At 46.5% G+C, this 16,894-nt stretch overlaps 1 protein-coding gene across 5 annotated transcripts in view; it reads right to left on the reverse strand.

The window, feature by feature from the left end:
• Window positions 1–16,894, reverse strand: part of GASK1A (golgi associated kinase 1A) — a 78,353-nt gene that overhangs the window by 23,896 nt on the left and 37,563 nt on the right. For all 5 annotated transcript variants that reach the window (XM_017876334.1, XM_017876330.1, XM_017876332.1 and 2 more), the window contains one exon: window positions 1,317–2,603. In XM_017876334.1, the coding sequence (XP_017731823.1) occupies window positions 1,317–2,603 (1,287 nt within the window). The remainder of the gene's footprint in view (window positions 1–1,316; window positions 2,604–16,894) is intronic.

Genomic DNA, 16,894 nt, shown 5'->3' on the forward strand with positions numbered 1-16,894 from the left:
AGGTGAGTGTCGGACAATAAAGAGGTAGAGCCTATGGCCAAAAGGAGAGTACGGCAGCCTCCAAAGGGGGCAGCAGATGCTCAGCTCAGGCTGCTTCCTGCTGTATAGGAATGAAGGACCAGTATTACTAAACCATCCAATTTTCAAGGGAAGCTGGATTTTATGGTAAATCTCTGAAGTATTACATATTTTCTAAGAATATTCTAAAATAGAAACCCAAACCCGTGTGAATGAAAACACCGCATATTGGTACACTCACCTCTGCATGTAACCCTAAGGGCTGACATTGAGGACCCTTTTCTTCAACAGGGGTCTCTATAGAAATGGGGGCTGGCTCCATGTGCATTTGGTGCACACATCCACCCTCACTGAGCTTTATCTATTTTTTGTCTTTGTTACTGTCTGGCCATGTTTCCCCACATGTATATCTATGGTAGACATCCAGCTCATGGGCACCAGAACAGCCACGCTGGTTGTTAACAGACCAGTTAGTAAATAGCTGGTGCCTGTAGTCCCCCAGTCAGCCCGTGTACCCTGACAGTCCAACCCCTTCCCTGGGATTCCCACACTACCCCTCGATCCAGCAACTCCAGGGTTAACTCCTGACAGGTCAGGGGCCTCAGCAAGCACAGTTCCTTCTCATTCTTCAGTGCCCAAGCATCCTCCCTTTCTCTCTCCCTCTCTCACTTTTTAAAAAATTATACGACCATCTTGAATCCTTGTTGAGTCAAAGATGTAAAGTTATAAACAGTGGTGTGCTGGTAAATGTTGAACAATCAGCTCTCCAGGAGTAAAGGGGAGTCCTGATTGGTAGCATTTGCTGCTTTCCATGGTGTAAACAGATATTCACACCCTGATGGATTTCAAGCTACCAACATGAGCAAATGTGGAGTTGTTGAGAGATGTGCAGTGGCACACCATTAGCCAGCATTTATTTCATAGACACGAAGCTGCAAAAGCACAAATGATAGGAAAATACTTAGGAAATAACACATTCTGAGTAGTTATTACCTTTGTTGCTAATATAACTTATTATTGTTTCTACAACTCATTTTTTTCATAATGCCTGTGTTTCACAACTAGGTACAAAATTCCTGAAAATTTTAGCCATCAGCTCTTGTGAGCCGATGAGCTGGCTCTGGTAACCACTGGATAAATAAATAGAGGAAGGAAAATTACAAAAACAGGTGCTTGGTGGTCAAAAAACCAGGACCTGGGGGAGAGTCACCATCCAACCTCAGGTGGGCAATTCAGGCCTCTCCACCCGGAACCCCTACCTCTGCAGCTCTCTACCCCCACTGCCCAACCCTACCTACCTGCAACAGAAAGTCAAAGAGTGCCAGGCGTGCCCACTCGGTATGGTGGATGCCCAGGCATGGGGCCTGGCCTGGCCAGCTGCAGCCGTGTGCCAGCATGGCCTGGTACTGCAGCCAGCCCAAGGCCAGAGAATTCTGATCCTCATCCGGGTCACTCAGGTGCTGCACATCGGGCGCCCACCAGATGACAGGCCTCGCTCTACCGTCTGTGTAGCGGTAGGGCAGGAGGGGGCTGTGGAAGCGGCGGGCCACAGCAGGTAGGCTCCGGCGTAGCCCCAGCACACGATCTACGTGGAAGGACAGGACCTCAGGCAGGTCCCCAGGCCTCTTGATCAGGCCACAGAACCCCTGGGAGCAGAGCTGGCTGAGCCTGGGAGAGGACATGCCCTGAAGGGCACCCTCAGAGGAGAAGCCAACCTGTAGCACCTGCCCATGGGCAGGGACCCTGGCTTTGCTCCCCACCTCCCCCTGAGCCAACAGCTGGAGCATCTGCACGTCGTGGTCTGTCAGCCATGGGGGAGCCTGCCCACCAGTCCTCGAGCTGCTCAACAGCATCTCAGCGTCACACCATACTGACCCTTGCAGCTTCTCAACAGAGCCAGGCCACTGATGAGCCCCTGAGGCCAAGGTGGGATTCTCTGCTTGTCGCCCACCAGTCAAGGCTCTGTTCTCAGCTGCCAGCAGATCCCTGCCTTCTGCTGTATGGGGCCAGAATGTCAGCCCAGCAGTAGCTCTCCAAGCCCGTAAAGCTGCCACGTCGCTCCCTGCGAGTGGACTGACCAGGGCAACCATCTCACTCTGTGTCTCTTGGATGGGACCGCCATGCTGGGGGTGACCCAGGTCTTTGGCTCCTGGATCTCGGACCTCATCCTCCCTCAGGAGCACAACATGCTGAGTACTGAGTCTTGGATGCCCTGACAAAGTAATGTCCCTCCTGACCCTCCCTGGATGCCTGAGGTCCCCTCCTGGGGACTCCCTGCTTCTGTCCACTCTTGCTCTATGGCCTTGCTCCTCAGCACAGACCAAGATGGAGTTCCTGGGCAAAGCACGGCCTCTCCAGAAGCCCATGTTTCTTGCCTGCTGCCTCCGACTGGAGCTCAAAGCCTGCCGGATACGGGTTGCAGGGGTGCCAGTTACCCCCTGAGGCTCCACGGGACCAGGGTTTGGGCTGGCAGATGGACGCTGTGGGGGAAAGCGGGTGACAGCCATCGCAGAGAGGGTCATCAAGAGGCAGAACGCTATCACTGGCCGCCTCTTGCCACGCAGCCTTCTCCAGAGCCAAGATGCCTGGGAGACAGGGTAGAAAAAAAACTTGAGACCTGGGAAATATATCAGCCCAACCCACAAAACAATGGGGATGGTAAGCAAAGGAGACGCCCAGTTCATGAGAGACTGAGAAGAGCACAGCCCAAGTGGAGGGACAGCTGGCTGCCTTCAAGAGAGGAAATGGGCAACTCCAGCCAACTGCACTCCTGCTTTTAAGCTTGGCTTGCTTCTCCTTCTAGGGCAGCCTCTGCTGAGGCCTGCAGACCCATGCTCTTCTGCCCTATTCTCCCTTTGAATAAACTGCCATTACAACACCGTCACCTTGCACCATAAGGGGCTTTTCTCACATCTGTCCCCACCACCAAGATCTGGCCTTCTCTTTTTGTTTCCATGTGATCCCATGGGCCCATTCTGGCAGATCTCTTGATGTCCCCACATACATGCCCTTACCCTTTTCCAGGCACATGGAAACCCAGTCAGAGATGACTTTGCCAGCCTCCTTAGCAACAGGGTGTGACCACATGACCAAGTCTCTGACTATGTCATGACAGCCAACCACTTTTGCTAGCCCCACATGCTTAAAAGGAAGTTGGCCGCCCTGGCCTTTCTCTTTCGCCATCCTTGCTGGTTGCACACAGATGTGGCAGCAACAGCTCTGCACATGTTAGCAAGGACACACCCTAGGGGCAGTGATTTCTTAACACGTAGTCCTTGGACCAGCAGTATCAGTATCACCTGGGAACTTGTTAGAAATGCAAATTCTCAGGGCCCCACCCCAGAACTACTGAATCAGAAACAGGGGCTGGGCAGCCTGTGTTTTAAGAAGTTCTCTGGGTAAATCTGATGCGGGCTTAAGCTTGAGAGCCACTGCTCTAGGGCATCATGAGCCACAAGAGGGAAGGAACACGGTGTCTGGAGCAGTGCAAGCCTGCAGCTGGGAGTCTCTGTACCTGCGAGCCTTTACGTGACAGACCTATAGGCAGAGCCCTGGTACATAATGGAATTCAACAGATATGTGACTGACAAAATGCATGGAAAATCTAGTCCAAATCACAAAAAAAACTCCCCAAATTAAGTTTACTTATTAAATCCATGAGATATTCCTTAGAGATTTTTGATACTATATGCAGTGTGAGGCAATTGGCTGGAATGCACAGAAAAGGCACACAGGTAAACAGAATTATAAAGATGTCAAAGAAACAACACCCACAAAACAAACCAGATTCCACTTTTTTCCCTGCATGTGCTTGCTCTTCTGAGAAGCTCCCTTGTGGGTGTCAAAAGAGGATTATCTGGGATCTGTAGTGGACATGTGGGTGAAGTCCATCAGCAGCAGCCTCCTGCTTTCTCTCAAAAGTGCCACCTCTATCCCCTACAATCCACCCAAGCCATATCTATCCAGGGACCCCAATCCATGACCTAAGCTGATGGGGCCATCCTGGATCCTGACCCATGCTGGACCAACAGATCCTCACCCCCAACCCAGCCCTGGGAGCATGGGCTTGTGATAAATCAGCAAGGCTGACTTGTCCTGCTCATGAAATAGAGAGCAGGGGCCCATTGGCACCCAGCCAGAGATGACAGCAGTGGGCCATACTCTGTTGAGAGCCAGTCTGCAGGGAGAGAGAAGGAAATAATTGCATAGACAAACCAGAGATGAAAATAGGAGGAAGAGCCTTGCCCAGCTTTCTGCGCTGCGGTTCCAGTTCTGAGCCGAGGTTCCAGTTCTGAGCCTGGCCCAGGAACAGCAGTAGCCACTGCCTGGGGCTCTTCGGGACTGAGCAGCATCCACGTAACCCATTCTCCCTCTACACTTGAGCTGTGGGTCATGGGTACTCCTGCTACATGCAGCCAAAAAGGCCTAATTCAGATCATCTCTGAGTTCTCTTTCCTCTACAATTAAAAGAGCATTTCCTGGCCAGGCGCGGTGGCTCACGCCTGTAATCCCAGCACTTTGGGAGGCTGAGGTGGGTGGATCACTTGAGGTCAGGAGTTTGAGACGAGCCTGGCCAACATGGTGAAACTCTGTCTCTACTAAAAATACAAAAAGTAGCTGGGTGTGGTAGTGCGTGCCTGTAATCCTAGCTACTCGGGAGAATCACTTGAACCTGGCAGGAGAACCGCTTGAACCCGGGAGGTGAATGTTGTAGTGAGCCAAAATCACACCATTGCACTCCAGCCTGGGTGACAGCAGCAAAACTCCATCTCAAAAAAAAAAAAAATCACAAAAGAGCCTTTCCTCCTTCAGTACCCATTTGACCTTCCCCTTCCTTCCAACCACATGGCCTGGAGGAATGTCGCCCCTCATGAATTTCCTAATTTGTCTGTATTTTCAGTCCCTTCTAAGTCAGTGACAGTTTCTGCAGGAACCAAAACATTTCTCAGCACCGTGAACATCAGATAATAATCAAAAGGAAGGGGAAGTGGGAAATCTCAGTTACAACCCAGCCTTAAAAAGTGCCCATGGCTGCCTCCTACCTCCAGTTCCTCCACACTGGTTCTCTCCCTGTCCTAACCCCTTCTGCCTCCTGGACATGAGGCCAGCATCTCCCTCTTAGTGCCTCAATGAATGGTGCACTGATGTCTCTTGGCCCCACTTTTGCCAAACACCTCAGCCACAGGAAGCCAGTGTGTGGTGGTGGAAGGAACGCTGGACAGGAGTCAGCAGGCTGCAGTCTGTGGGGCCACCTTTACCCACTCTCTGGACCAGCTTCCTCATCTACAAGGGGTTGGGTTGGATGAAATAGCCTTTGAGGTCTCACTTCCCCCAATACCCAGTGATGCTAACTCTTGGTGGACAGTGGAGGTGAACTGACTCAGCTGTGGGCTCCCCTGAACCTCCTCCTGTCCATGACAAGCACCTGTAGCAGAATAAAGCTGCACAAGAGGACCCACACACCACCATTGCCCAGTAAGTCAATGTAGGCCCTTAAGGGTGGCTTTCAGAGAAAAGGGTTGAGATGAGGGTTTTCTGCCCCTGCCCAGTCACCACTGGGAGACCCAATCACCCACCTTGGCCTGAACAGTAAGACCATGATAACCAAAGCCTCCCTTGCAGCTCTGAACTGATCCCCCAAGACTCAGCGGGACACGCCAATACAGGGTGACTCAGGGCCAATGGACACTTTCCATCTACCTGAAGTTGCTGCTGGAGGGACCAATTAAGCTAACCTTCCCTCCCCCACAGGTGGAGGGGAGGAGACAGTAGAGAAAACCCCTCTGGCCTCTGGCACCCACGTGCTAAAATATCTTTCCCCATCACCTGACACCCCATGCATTCATGCTTCTGTGAAGCCAGCAGGTGAGTCTATGTCCCAGGGCCACAAAGCCCTGCTTGGACACCTTGCTTAAGGAGGGGTGGGGTGGGGACCAGCAAGCTAAATAAACAGTGGGGAAATCAGGTGAAGTCATGCTTCTGATATCCCCCTCACTTCAGCCAGGGCCTCCAGGACCACAGGGCAGGGAGACAAAGCCTAGAGAATATTTTCCTTGTCAGTTGTGTGGTCCTCTAGACAACCTTTGCTCCCCAAACCTGGATTGCATCTGGAATCTCTCTCCGGCTTACCAGAGATGGGACAGAACAATGGTTCTTAAACTTGCTCTGGGGCTTCCTTCATGTTCTACCATGGGGTGGGGGGTTAGGAGATGACTCTGTGTGCTCTGCATTTGCCACCGCCACCCACACCCACATACACTTCCACCAAGGGAGCTCTGTGTTCTTTATGGCGGGTTTAGCTAATTTATATTACTTGATATGCCATACATGTTTAGTCTTAGTTCTGTTGTTATATTTTGTGGTATATTTTCTGTATTGTAAACTCAAAATAAAATTCTAAGCCCCCTTACCATCTGAACGGACCCCTCCTTTTGGCCAAGGGCCTTCCAAAGTTAACCTGAAAAACTGGTTGAGGCCATCATCGGAAGAGGAAGCCAGACATGCCTCATTATACCCTTATCCCCTTTGAAATTTAGGCCCAGTTGACCAGCATTGACATCAACACAGACCTTAAGACTGACAGAACAGCCTCTTTATGTCTGATAAGAAACATTTACAGTCTATTCCCTCAAGCCAGCTACCTAGAAGCTTTTATCTGCATGATAAAACCTTGGTCTCCACAAGCCCCTATCTTAACCCAGACAGTCCTTTCTATTGATTCTAAGTCTTTAGACAATAACTTAACTCTTTCAATTACCAATCAGAAAATCTTTGAATCTACCTATGACCTAGGAACCCCTGCTTCCAGTTGTCCTTCCTTTCTGGACCAAAGCAATGTACATCTTAAATGTATTGATTGATGTCTTATGTCTCCCTAAAATGTATAAAACCCAGTTGTAGTCTGATCCCCTGTTCTGAAGATCTCCTGAAGGCTGTGTCACAGGCCACTGGTCACTCATATTTGGCTCAGAACAAATCTCTTTAATATTTTATAGTTTGACCTTCTCATCAAAAAATTTTTAAAATTTTTAATTTTTTTTTTTTTTTTTTTTTTTTTTTTTTTTGAGACGGAGTCTTGCTCTGCCGCCCAGGCTGGAGTGCAGTGCCCGGATCTCAGCTCACTGCAAGCTCCGCCTCCCTGGTTTACGCCATTCTCCTGCCTCAGCCTCCCGAGGAGCTGGTACTACAGGCGCCCGCTACGTCGCCCGGCTAGTTTTTTGTATTCTTTTAGTAGAGACGAGGTTTCACTGTGTTAGCCAGGATGGTCTCGATCTCCTGACCTCGTGATCCGCCTGTCTCGGCCTCCCAAAGTGCTGGGATTACAGGCTTGAGCCACCGCGCCCGGCCCAATATTTGAAGTCTTATACTATGTTTTCTCTTCAGTTACTGTGACTTTGTCTTTTGGTGTATATTTCTTATAATATTTAGGACATTTTGATTTGGGTCCTAATTATTACCTTTATTATTATATGCCCTTAGTTGTCTGGTTCTTTAGACTGTAGCTCTTAATCCCCTAAAAAGAACAATATTAAAATTATTTCCTCTTCCCCCTCCTCCCCCTCTCTTTCCTCTACCAATCAATTTTCATTACTAGTATTACCTTTTTTAATGTTTATCTTTGTACAATTGAATATGTTTACATTTCTAATATTTCTCAGCTTTAAATGATATTCTTTAGTTCTCTGCTATTATTAATGAAGTAAACAGCATATTACTTCTTTCTCCCACTTTTGCCTTCATCCCCCTTCCAATTGTTTATATTTGTGTCATTTCTGCATTGGTACAATAGGAAGCATATACATTCAATTCCATCACTCTAATACCCACATTTATTCAGGTCTTAGTTATTCAGTTAAATATATTCTATGTACACTCCTGTCCCCTTGGCCCCAGTTTCCCATTATTTCTTGGTTGACTGAAGTTCACATGGGAACAATATTCTCTGATTTCTTGCACGTTCAAACTGTTTTCTACAGCATTCGTACGTGAAGTCAAGTTGCTTAGATAGAAAATACTTGGCTCACAGTTTCTTTCTTTGAACAGCTTATGGGTTCTGCTCCACTGTTTTGTAACGGTAAGGGAAATCTAAGATTAAACTGATTTTTTACCCTGCTTGGCTGCCCTAAGAATTCTTTCTTTTTCTTTAATATCCAGTAACATTCCTAAGATCTGTGTTGACTGTTTCAGGTCAGCTTTTCTTGGCATGCAGTATGCCCTATTAGAAAAGGTAAACACAAGTCTTTTTATTTCATCAGAATTTTCTTGAACTAAATATTAAATATTTTTTCATTCCATGACTTTATTTTTACTTTTTTCTTTAGGCTCTTCAATTATGTACATGGTGGCTCTCCTTTATCTTCCTTATATGTTTCTTACCTTCTCTTTAATCCTTTCAAACATTTTCATTTCATTTTGTTCACTGTTCTTGTTTTTATACTCTATTTGACTTATTGTGTTTTATCTAATATTTATTCACTCTTTCCGTTATTTTCCACTTTTCCCTACTTCTTTCCAACTCATATTTCACATCTTTCCATCTTACCATTTTTTCTTGAGTTCTTGCATTTCTGCTTTGTGGTATTTATTCACAGAGGGTATTTTAAGTTTTAAAAATTCACTGTGATAAGATTGCTCAAAATTCCACTGTTTCCGGGTAACATTTTCAGGTGACCAGCCCTCATCTGTTAAGAAACATTACTGTTCTTTGTTTCCTTTTTTCTCACAGTGTCTCTGTATAGCTGCTGAACTCTTTTTATTGTATGAGTTGGACCAGTCAATTGAAAGAAGTTCCTTTCAAATTCTGGTGGAATTTGAAATCATCTGGTTTTCATAGTGCAGATACTCTCTTCTTCTCATCTACCCCATGGCCAGGCTGCATCCTGAAATATGGCTTGTTAGCATGGCTCTTTATGTATCACAGTGTCCTCTGCTTTTCTAATCCCAACTGTCCAGCTGGATCCTCTGAGCCACTAAACTTACCCCATCCCATTTCCACACCCTCTTTTGCAGACAAGTGGGGGATGATGATTCTGCTCCTCAGGCGTGTCACTCACCTTCAGGTATATTTCATTGGTGCTTTCTGAGATCTGCCAACTTGGGCTCCCTCTTCCACTCTTTCTCACTTCCTCCAACACTGCACCTGCATGAAACTGGCTGCTGCTTACGCTGTTCCCAAGTATTTTGGTGACTGCCTCCTAATTTAGCTGAAAAAGGAATTTGCATTTTGTCTTCTATCTTCTTTGTTGCTTTCTGCTAGTTTCCAGGATAAGGTGAGGATGCAGAGTTTATGCTGCCGTGTTTATACCAGCAGTCCTCAATAGCACATTTTTAAAAAGAAAGGAGTGCGCCCTTACTGAATGTAGTGACTAATCGGCCCTCAGAGCAATGACCTTTTTCCAACTTCCGTGCTTGGGAAACACAGCACCCAAACAGCCCTGAGAATTCCAAGGATTTTGCTCCTGCTGCACATTTCCACAAGATCTATTCACCAGCTTTGTGTGAATTGAGTGCAGCCTCCAGGCTGATCACTTAGCAACATTCTTCTGGAAAGACCACCCTTGAAGCCCTTTGGAGTGACATGGACCAGGAAGTAAGGTGATCTACCTATCCCAGTTAGACTTCTAAGAGTCAAGGGGAGAGGGAGGGACCACAGGGTCACCTAGCAGTTTTCCACTTTATAATTTATGCACCATCTCATCCCCTCTCCTATGGATGCCCCTCCTTCTGTTTAAAATCTGGCTAAAAGGTAGCACTGTCCACCCAGATACCCAAGCCAGAAATCTGGGCCTGACCTTCATTCCACCTTTCCTCTGCCCCAGACATCTAAATCTTGCCAATTTTTTCCCCTAAACAGCTCTTGAACCAGTCCATTTCTCATTAGACCCTCTGTGACTGAGCCCAGGTGCCCTCTTCTTTACCAGGACACCTGCAACCGCTCCCTTGGCTCCCACTCCTGCTCCTCTGCAGGCCACTTGCCACAAACTGGATCACACCCTTCAAAATCTCTTTAGAGAAGATCTAAATGCCAGAAGGGCTCTAGCCATACCAAACTTCTTTCAATTCTGGACAGTGCCAGACCCACTCTGTCTCCAGACCTTTATATGTGTTGATCCTTCTGCCTGGAATAGACCCCTCCTCCTGTTTCCATTGCTCAGGTCTCAGCTTAGACACCACCTCCCCCAGGAAGGCTTCCCCTGAGACTCCTCAATGAATTGGATGCCCTCACCATGTGCTCCCGTAACACACCGTTCCTCCCCAAGCACACCCCTTTTCACTCTGTACTGGATTTGATCATTTAATGTCTGTCTCTCAATGGATGGGCTGATCCATGCAGGCAGGACATGGGCTCACAATTGCATCTCCAGACTATCACAGTGCCTGGCACGTGAGAAGCTCTCTGCAAAATGAGCTGTCAGATAAGAGGGGTTATCAGGGAGGTGGAAACACTGTTGCCTGGCCTGTGGCACTGCAAGTCTGCTGGTGAGGAGGGCTCCTCCAATCTCCAGGGCTCTTTTCTGTTTGGAATGCCAGCCACCCCCACCCACGACCCAACACAGCAGATGTGTTTTGTGCTCCATTATTTTAAAATGTACACAGAATTTGTTTCAAGCCGGTATGGTAAGACATACAGACACAAAAATAATTGCCATGAAATAAATTTTTGTTACATTCACAATCCACTAGAAACAGGAGGTGCGGCATGCCACACAGGGCCACACAGGGCCACACAGGGCCACAGGAGCTGAGATGGGCAGGCAAATTGAGACATCAAATGCAGCAGAAGCCTTTACTGTGGTTTTCACAGTACAGAATGAGCAAGGAAAGTGAAGCAAACTGAAATTGAATAATTTCAGCAGACTCTAGGCTATAGGTCATAGGGCAGAATACAGACAGAAACCTGATAAAAGAAGATGGGTGATATAGACTCAGAACTGGTTGGTTTGCACACGAATGGTATGCTCACAGGCCATTTGATTACTCTCTCTTCTTAAGAATTAGCTAACCCTGGGAGGCACAGTCCTTCCCTGAGTCCATAAGGCACCAGACACCAGAGCATCAAAAAACCAGAAAATAAGAGAATATAGTGAACACACCCGTGTTATGTCGCCGTGGCCCCCAGTTGACTCCAGCTGCCCCCACAGCAGACAATCTCCTGTGCACTGCCAGTCCCCACCTCAAGGACCTGATCGCTCCTGCTTTCTTGCCTGCTGTGCCAGGAAGCTCAGGGGAAATTAACACCTCTGGTGACAGCCCTCAACCAACAGGGGACAAAAGTCAGTGGGTATATAAGCCAACCTCCCTTTTGAGAGGCATTCAATATGGTTGCAACTAAGGGTGCTCAATAGGACTGAGCCTCTTTTCTATAAAACAAATGATGCCTTGTCACCCCCTAAGATACCTTTATCTGATGATTTTCTGAAGTGAGATCCTAAATTTCTGTCCCAATTAGATATGTTTTTAATTTGGTCTCAGTTGCTATTTTAAAAAACACACAGGTACTACATGCGTAGATATGCACTGTTAAAAACCCATGTAATACCAAATAAATCAGGGCAAAATCGAACATCTCCTTCCCCTCCCCAGAGGAAGCCACAGTTAGCAATTAGGGTGTGCATCTTCTCAGGCTGTTGCTTTTCTTTGCATTATAATATATGCATATGTCACAGTGTATTAGTTTCCTGTAGCTGCCATAACAGATTACCACTGACTTGCTGGCTTAAAACAACATAAATGTATTCTCTCACAGTTCTGGAGGCCAGAAGTTCCACATCATTTTCACTGGGTCAAAATCAAGGTGTTAGCAGAGCCGTGCTACCTCCAAAGGCTCTATGGGAAAATCTATACCTTGCCTCTTCCAGCTTTTGGTAGCTGTCAGCATTCCTTGTCTTGTAGTCACATCACTGCAGTCTCCGCCTCCACGGTCTCTTCTTTTGTTTGTGTCAAATCTCCCTCTGTCTCTTCCTTATATGCATATTTGTGATGGCATTTAGGGTCCACCTGGGTAATTCAGGATAAGTTCCCCATCTGAAAATCCTAAATCAGATCTGCAAAGGTCCTTTTTCTAAATGAGGTAACACACACAGCATTTGGGGATAATTTTTCAGCCTATTACACGTGGTAATTATTTTCAGCATAGAGGAAATGACTATGCCACCACTTGCTTTGATTGACATAAGAGGCCCTGAAGCTTTTTCCATATCTATCCATATAGAGGTACTTTACTCTTTTTAACTGCTGCATAATATTTCACAGTGGAAATGTGCCATGATTTCTTTACCCATCCTTCAACAGAAGATACTTAGATCATCTCCAGTTTTTTATTATAACAAACAATATTGCAGTGAATATCCAATAAATGCAGCTCTTGGAAAGAATGTAAACATTTCTATAGAGGAGATGCCGCCAAAAGAGGAAGTTGTTGGGTCCAACTTCTTCTTATTGCCCTTACCCTTTCATCATATATAAGTTACTTTCTCCTTTAATCCTCACAACAACCTAGAGAAATGGGAATTATAAAATTCCTATTTTACAACTGAGAAAACAGAAAGGTCCAGAGTGCCAATGTTTGCCCAGGGCCATATAGCTGGCAAGAAAACCAACATTTTAAAGTAACACTAAAAAGGAAAATGGCCATGGACAAGTTGGCTTGGGTTTGTTTTTTTTTTTCTTCTACAATGAAAATGTGTTGAATTCCTAATCTGTATTCTCAAAGTATTGGATACCACTAGGGAAAATAAATCATCTTTTAAAAATGTTTCAAGAAGACAGGCTGTTTTGATCCTTCTTTCAGCCTCACTTGGCTTCACAAAACGTGGGGAAAGTTGGCAGTTGTGCAGAAAGAAAAGTTTGAAATGACCATGAGCAGATGTCCCAGGCAGGGCCACCCAAGTAAAGTTTTGGGAAAAGAAAAGCAGCTTTGATCAGACTGAAAGAAAACATCATCTGAAGAGAAATATTCAGCTGAAGAATAAAGAGTACATTAGAGAAAACATAAAGGGAAATGATGCAGAATCTACTACAAAGTTTGCCAGTGAGACCCAAACTGACCCTGTCACTGCAGACATGCCGGAGGGGGTGGGGGGGCCCACCTCCTCCCCTCAATTCTGACCATCCAAGTAACACACCCTGTCTCTTCTGCCCTGCAATGATCATGGCAGAAGGGAAAGAGAAATGGAGTTACCTTCACTGTCTGATTCTACAGCTACCCTCTTTCTCCTTCCCTGTCAAGCCCCTACCTCCCACCCCTTCACAAATACCCATCCTTAATTCCTCAGAGAAGATGCCCACGGGCTTAACAGTCCCATCCACCGACAGTTGCAGAGGAGGAGCAGTGAAAACAGGGGGATAGCCAGATAAATAGACACACAGGTTTTGTGGAAGACACCTCTGAGTTCTGCTTCTGCTCTTCTGAGCTGTGTTGCAATAGGCAAGTCACACAACCTTTCTGCTCTGTTTCCTCAGCTGTAAAATGGGGAGAATGAGATATCTTCTCCCTCCAGGAGTTGGCACAATAAATAAACGAGTCGAAGTATGTAAAAGCCCACTACATGGTTGGGTATATTTATGTGAGTTGTGGGATCCGGAATTTTCTGTCCCCACTTCTGGATACAGTCTACCTTTCTGGGGTCTGAAAACACTTCTCTTCCTGGGTTTTGGCTCATTGTAAAATCAGAGTAAAAACGGGGATATTTGGGAACATAACGGAAGGTAGAGACAGAAAGAGAAGCTCTTTCATTGTAAAACCACAAGCGTCAGCCAGGAGGAGGCCACTTGGGTAGTGAGAAAGTTCTCACTGTCTGCTGAAGCTGCCTCCAAAGATAACCAGGATGGAACAAGAAAGAATTTCTTGACCTTTTAAAATCACGTGGGAAGGTGAGAAGGGAAAGGGTTGGAGCCAGAAGGGAAGTATGTCAGGGAGTTAAAGGAGAAGACTGAGATTCTGACAAGAATGGAGTTGGGGCTGCCTAGCAATTGAGGGAAGGGAAACCAGGAGAGTTCTGCCTGAAGGATCCCAGCCCACTGAGAAGCTGGGGAACTATGCAGGGCAGGGGACAGGAGCCACTACCAAACTCCCTGCCATTGCCTCCATAAGGGTGGAAACAGCTCTCAACCGGAAAGTTCACCTCTCAACCATGAAGTTCTAACCATCAAGGGCAGTGTCCTTAATGGCATTATTTGTTTACAATTCTTCCTTCTTCCCCACCTTACCATGGTTGCACTGCAGATGCAGTCTACTTCCCTGCCTACTTTCTTTGACCTTGGCGATGTGACTTGCTTTTGCTACCAGGATGTGAGTGGACATAACATATACCATGTCCTATGGGAGGCTTTAAATGTGCTTTTGTGGTTTGGCTTGCCTCCTTGCAAATCTGTCCTCATGATGAGAAGAGCTTGCCCCAGGTGAAGCACCTGGAGCAAACCTGAACTCAACCTCCAGCCTGGAACCAACCCAGCCATGCTCAATGGGCCCAGCCTACCCAACTCCTATTACCAAAATACAGGCATATGTTTTGGTTAGCTATTGAGACTTTGAGGCTATTGGTTATGCAGCATTATTACAGCAAAACCCAACTAATACACACCTTTTGGTGGCATCTCTAGGGCTCAATGTGTGCCCTTGGTCAGATAACAGGCAGGCAGGTTAGCAATGAAACCTAGCACCCCTCCCTCAGTTAACAAGAGTGTGGTGCTGTCTCTACAAATGGGGCTCAGGCTGTGATGAGGATGATGGTGCAACACAGTCACAGATATATCTCTTGAACCAGTTTCCCCAGTAAGATAGTATGGAGGGAGGCTTCTGTCAAATGGAGGTCTTTTAAGAAGGACTTTTCTGAAAACGTGTAGTACAAGTGAACTTTGCCCAGAGACAGCTTGAGAAACAGGGACACTTGGAGGAAAGGACTGAACTTACAGTTTATAGTTTGTACTGTAATAGGCAGCAGGAGATTTTCCTCATTTTGTAGGGAAACGAAAGCTCTTCTTTGGGGAAATCCAGTCAGGATCTTGCCTGACAGTCTGGCACTAGATCACCACTCCCCAGATTGCCTCTACGCCCTGCACCACTCTACACCCTGACACCTCCACTGCTTACAAATATGACTAGAGTTGGCTGACTGCACAAGGACCAGCTGGCAGAGACAGAGGCTAAGTTATCTTTCCTCAACTACCAGATATCAAAAAAGGATGACAAAAATCTGGTCCTCCACCAAACTGCCATGGACAATGGATAACATGTTGGGCAGGGAAGATGGGGAGAAGACAGATCACATGCTCTTCTCCCCACCCAAAGAGAAAAAATCACAAAGCCCTTGTAAAGTGTTTTTTAAGAGTTTTCTGGGTGGGAGAAGGGGTAGAGGGAACTATGTGATAGTGTGTGTGTGTGTGCATGTGTGTGTGTGTGTGTGTGTGTTAAAAATTGAATTTGGGTCTAACTCTGGAGTCATCACTAAAGGTGTGACAACCCCTTAGTTTCTGTTCCCCGACCTTTGCCCCCTTCTAAACAGCCACCCTGTCTGATTCATCACTACTTAAGCTCTGAGTTAAACTGGCAAAAATTCGGGAATTTGGAGTTTCTGTTCCATTTCTTAAAGTGCAGTTTGTCATAACAAAACTATGGCTGGGGTGAAAGGGAATATATGAGCAGACTTTCAGAGGGCTGGATTAAAACCACAAGTCCCAGCCCTGGGAGGAACTCAGCAGGCAACCCCGCTTTCCTTGACTTCCCAAAGTCAGACCCCAGGCAGGGAGAGCTGAACCAGCCTCTGGGGCAAAGGCAACAGACACAACATCCCTCTCCAGTCGGATCTGCTGGGTCCTGGGAGACTGGGCTGTTTGCTCTACTGTGGGCAGAATAACAGGCATCCTGTCTCCAAAGCTACCACCAGGCCAGGCTCCCTTGCTCAGCTCCATCAGAGGACTTTGATTTTTCCTTACACATCAGCAACTTCAAGACAAGAGTGGACTTTTACCCCTATAATTTCTGGCTCAGCCAATTCCAGGAAAAAGAAAGAAAACCAAAGGAATGATAACTAACATTGATTCACCATTTGCTACATGTCTGAGACTGCTTGAAAACCTTACTTATAATTTAATCCTCATGCCCGTCTTATGAGGTATATACTACTGTTATCATCTTTATTTTACAGGTGAGGAAAACAACACATAAAGAAACAGAGAGGTCAAAGGTTCACACTGCTGGCAAGGGCAGCACCAGGACACGAACCCAGGCAGTCTGGCTTCAGAGCTAGCTGACCTAGTTGCTGTGCCACCCTAGGAAGAAGCTGCCACCTAAAGCCCCTGCTCCAGCCCTAATTCCGAAAGACCGCACTAGGTCTTAGGAGTGGGCCTTCTGTCAAAGGAGGCTTATCTGTTCAGGACTAACCAGTTCATCCATAAAGTGGGCTTGAATGAAGTCAAAGGCAGGTTGCAACCTTTTTGTATCAGGACAAATTAAGGAAAATAAAATGTTTTCAGGCTAAATGTTTTTCATTCAAAATGAAAACAGCTTTGTTATGTCTCTTGTCCTCCTTTATTCTTTGAGAAATAGAAGAATATCAATGAGAAAAATGCCATCACACTTGATACACTCCAATCTGGAATATTTGAGAGGTAGTATCAGAAGCAGCTTACCAATAATCTGTTATCCTCCAATTAGTCTAGGGCTTGATATCTAAACCAGGCAGGTTCTATGCTTCCTGCTCATTCCAGAACCAGATGGTGCCTCAGTTCCATGTCAAGAATTCTCCAGACTGTCAGTCAGGAAATTGAAAACATCTGACTTGTGAGGTGACTACAGCAGATCCCAATAAAAATGACCACTTACTGAGCACATACCATGCGCCAGGAACTCTCAAAATCCTACAACATATGTGCTAAT

This window comes from Rhinopithecus bieti, unplaced genomic scaffold, assembly GCF_001698545.2.
Source record: "Rhinopithecus bieti isolate Rb0 unplaced genomic scaffold, ASM169854v2 scaffold_9581, whole genome shotgun sequence".
Lineage (NCBI taxonomy): Eukaryota > Metazoa > Chordata > Mammalia > Primates > Cercopithecidae > Rhinopithecus > Rhinopithecus bieti.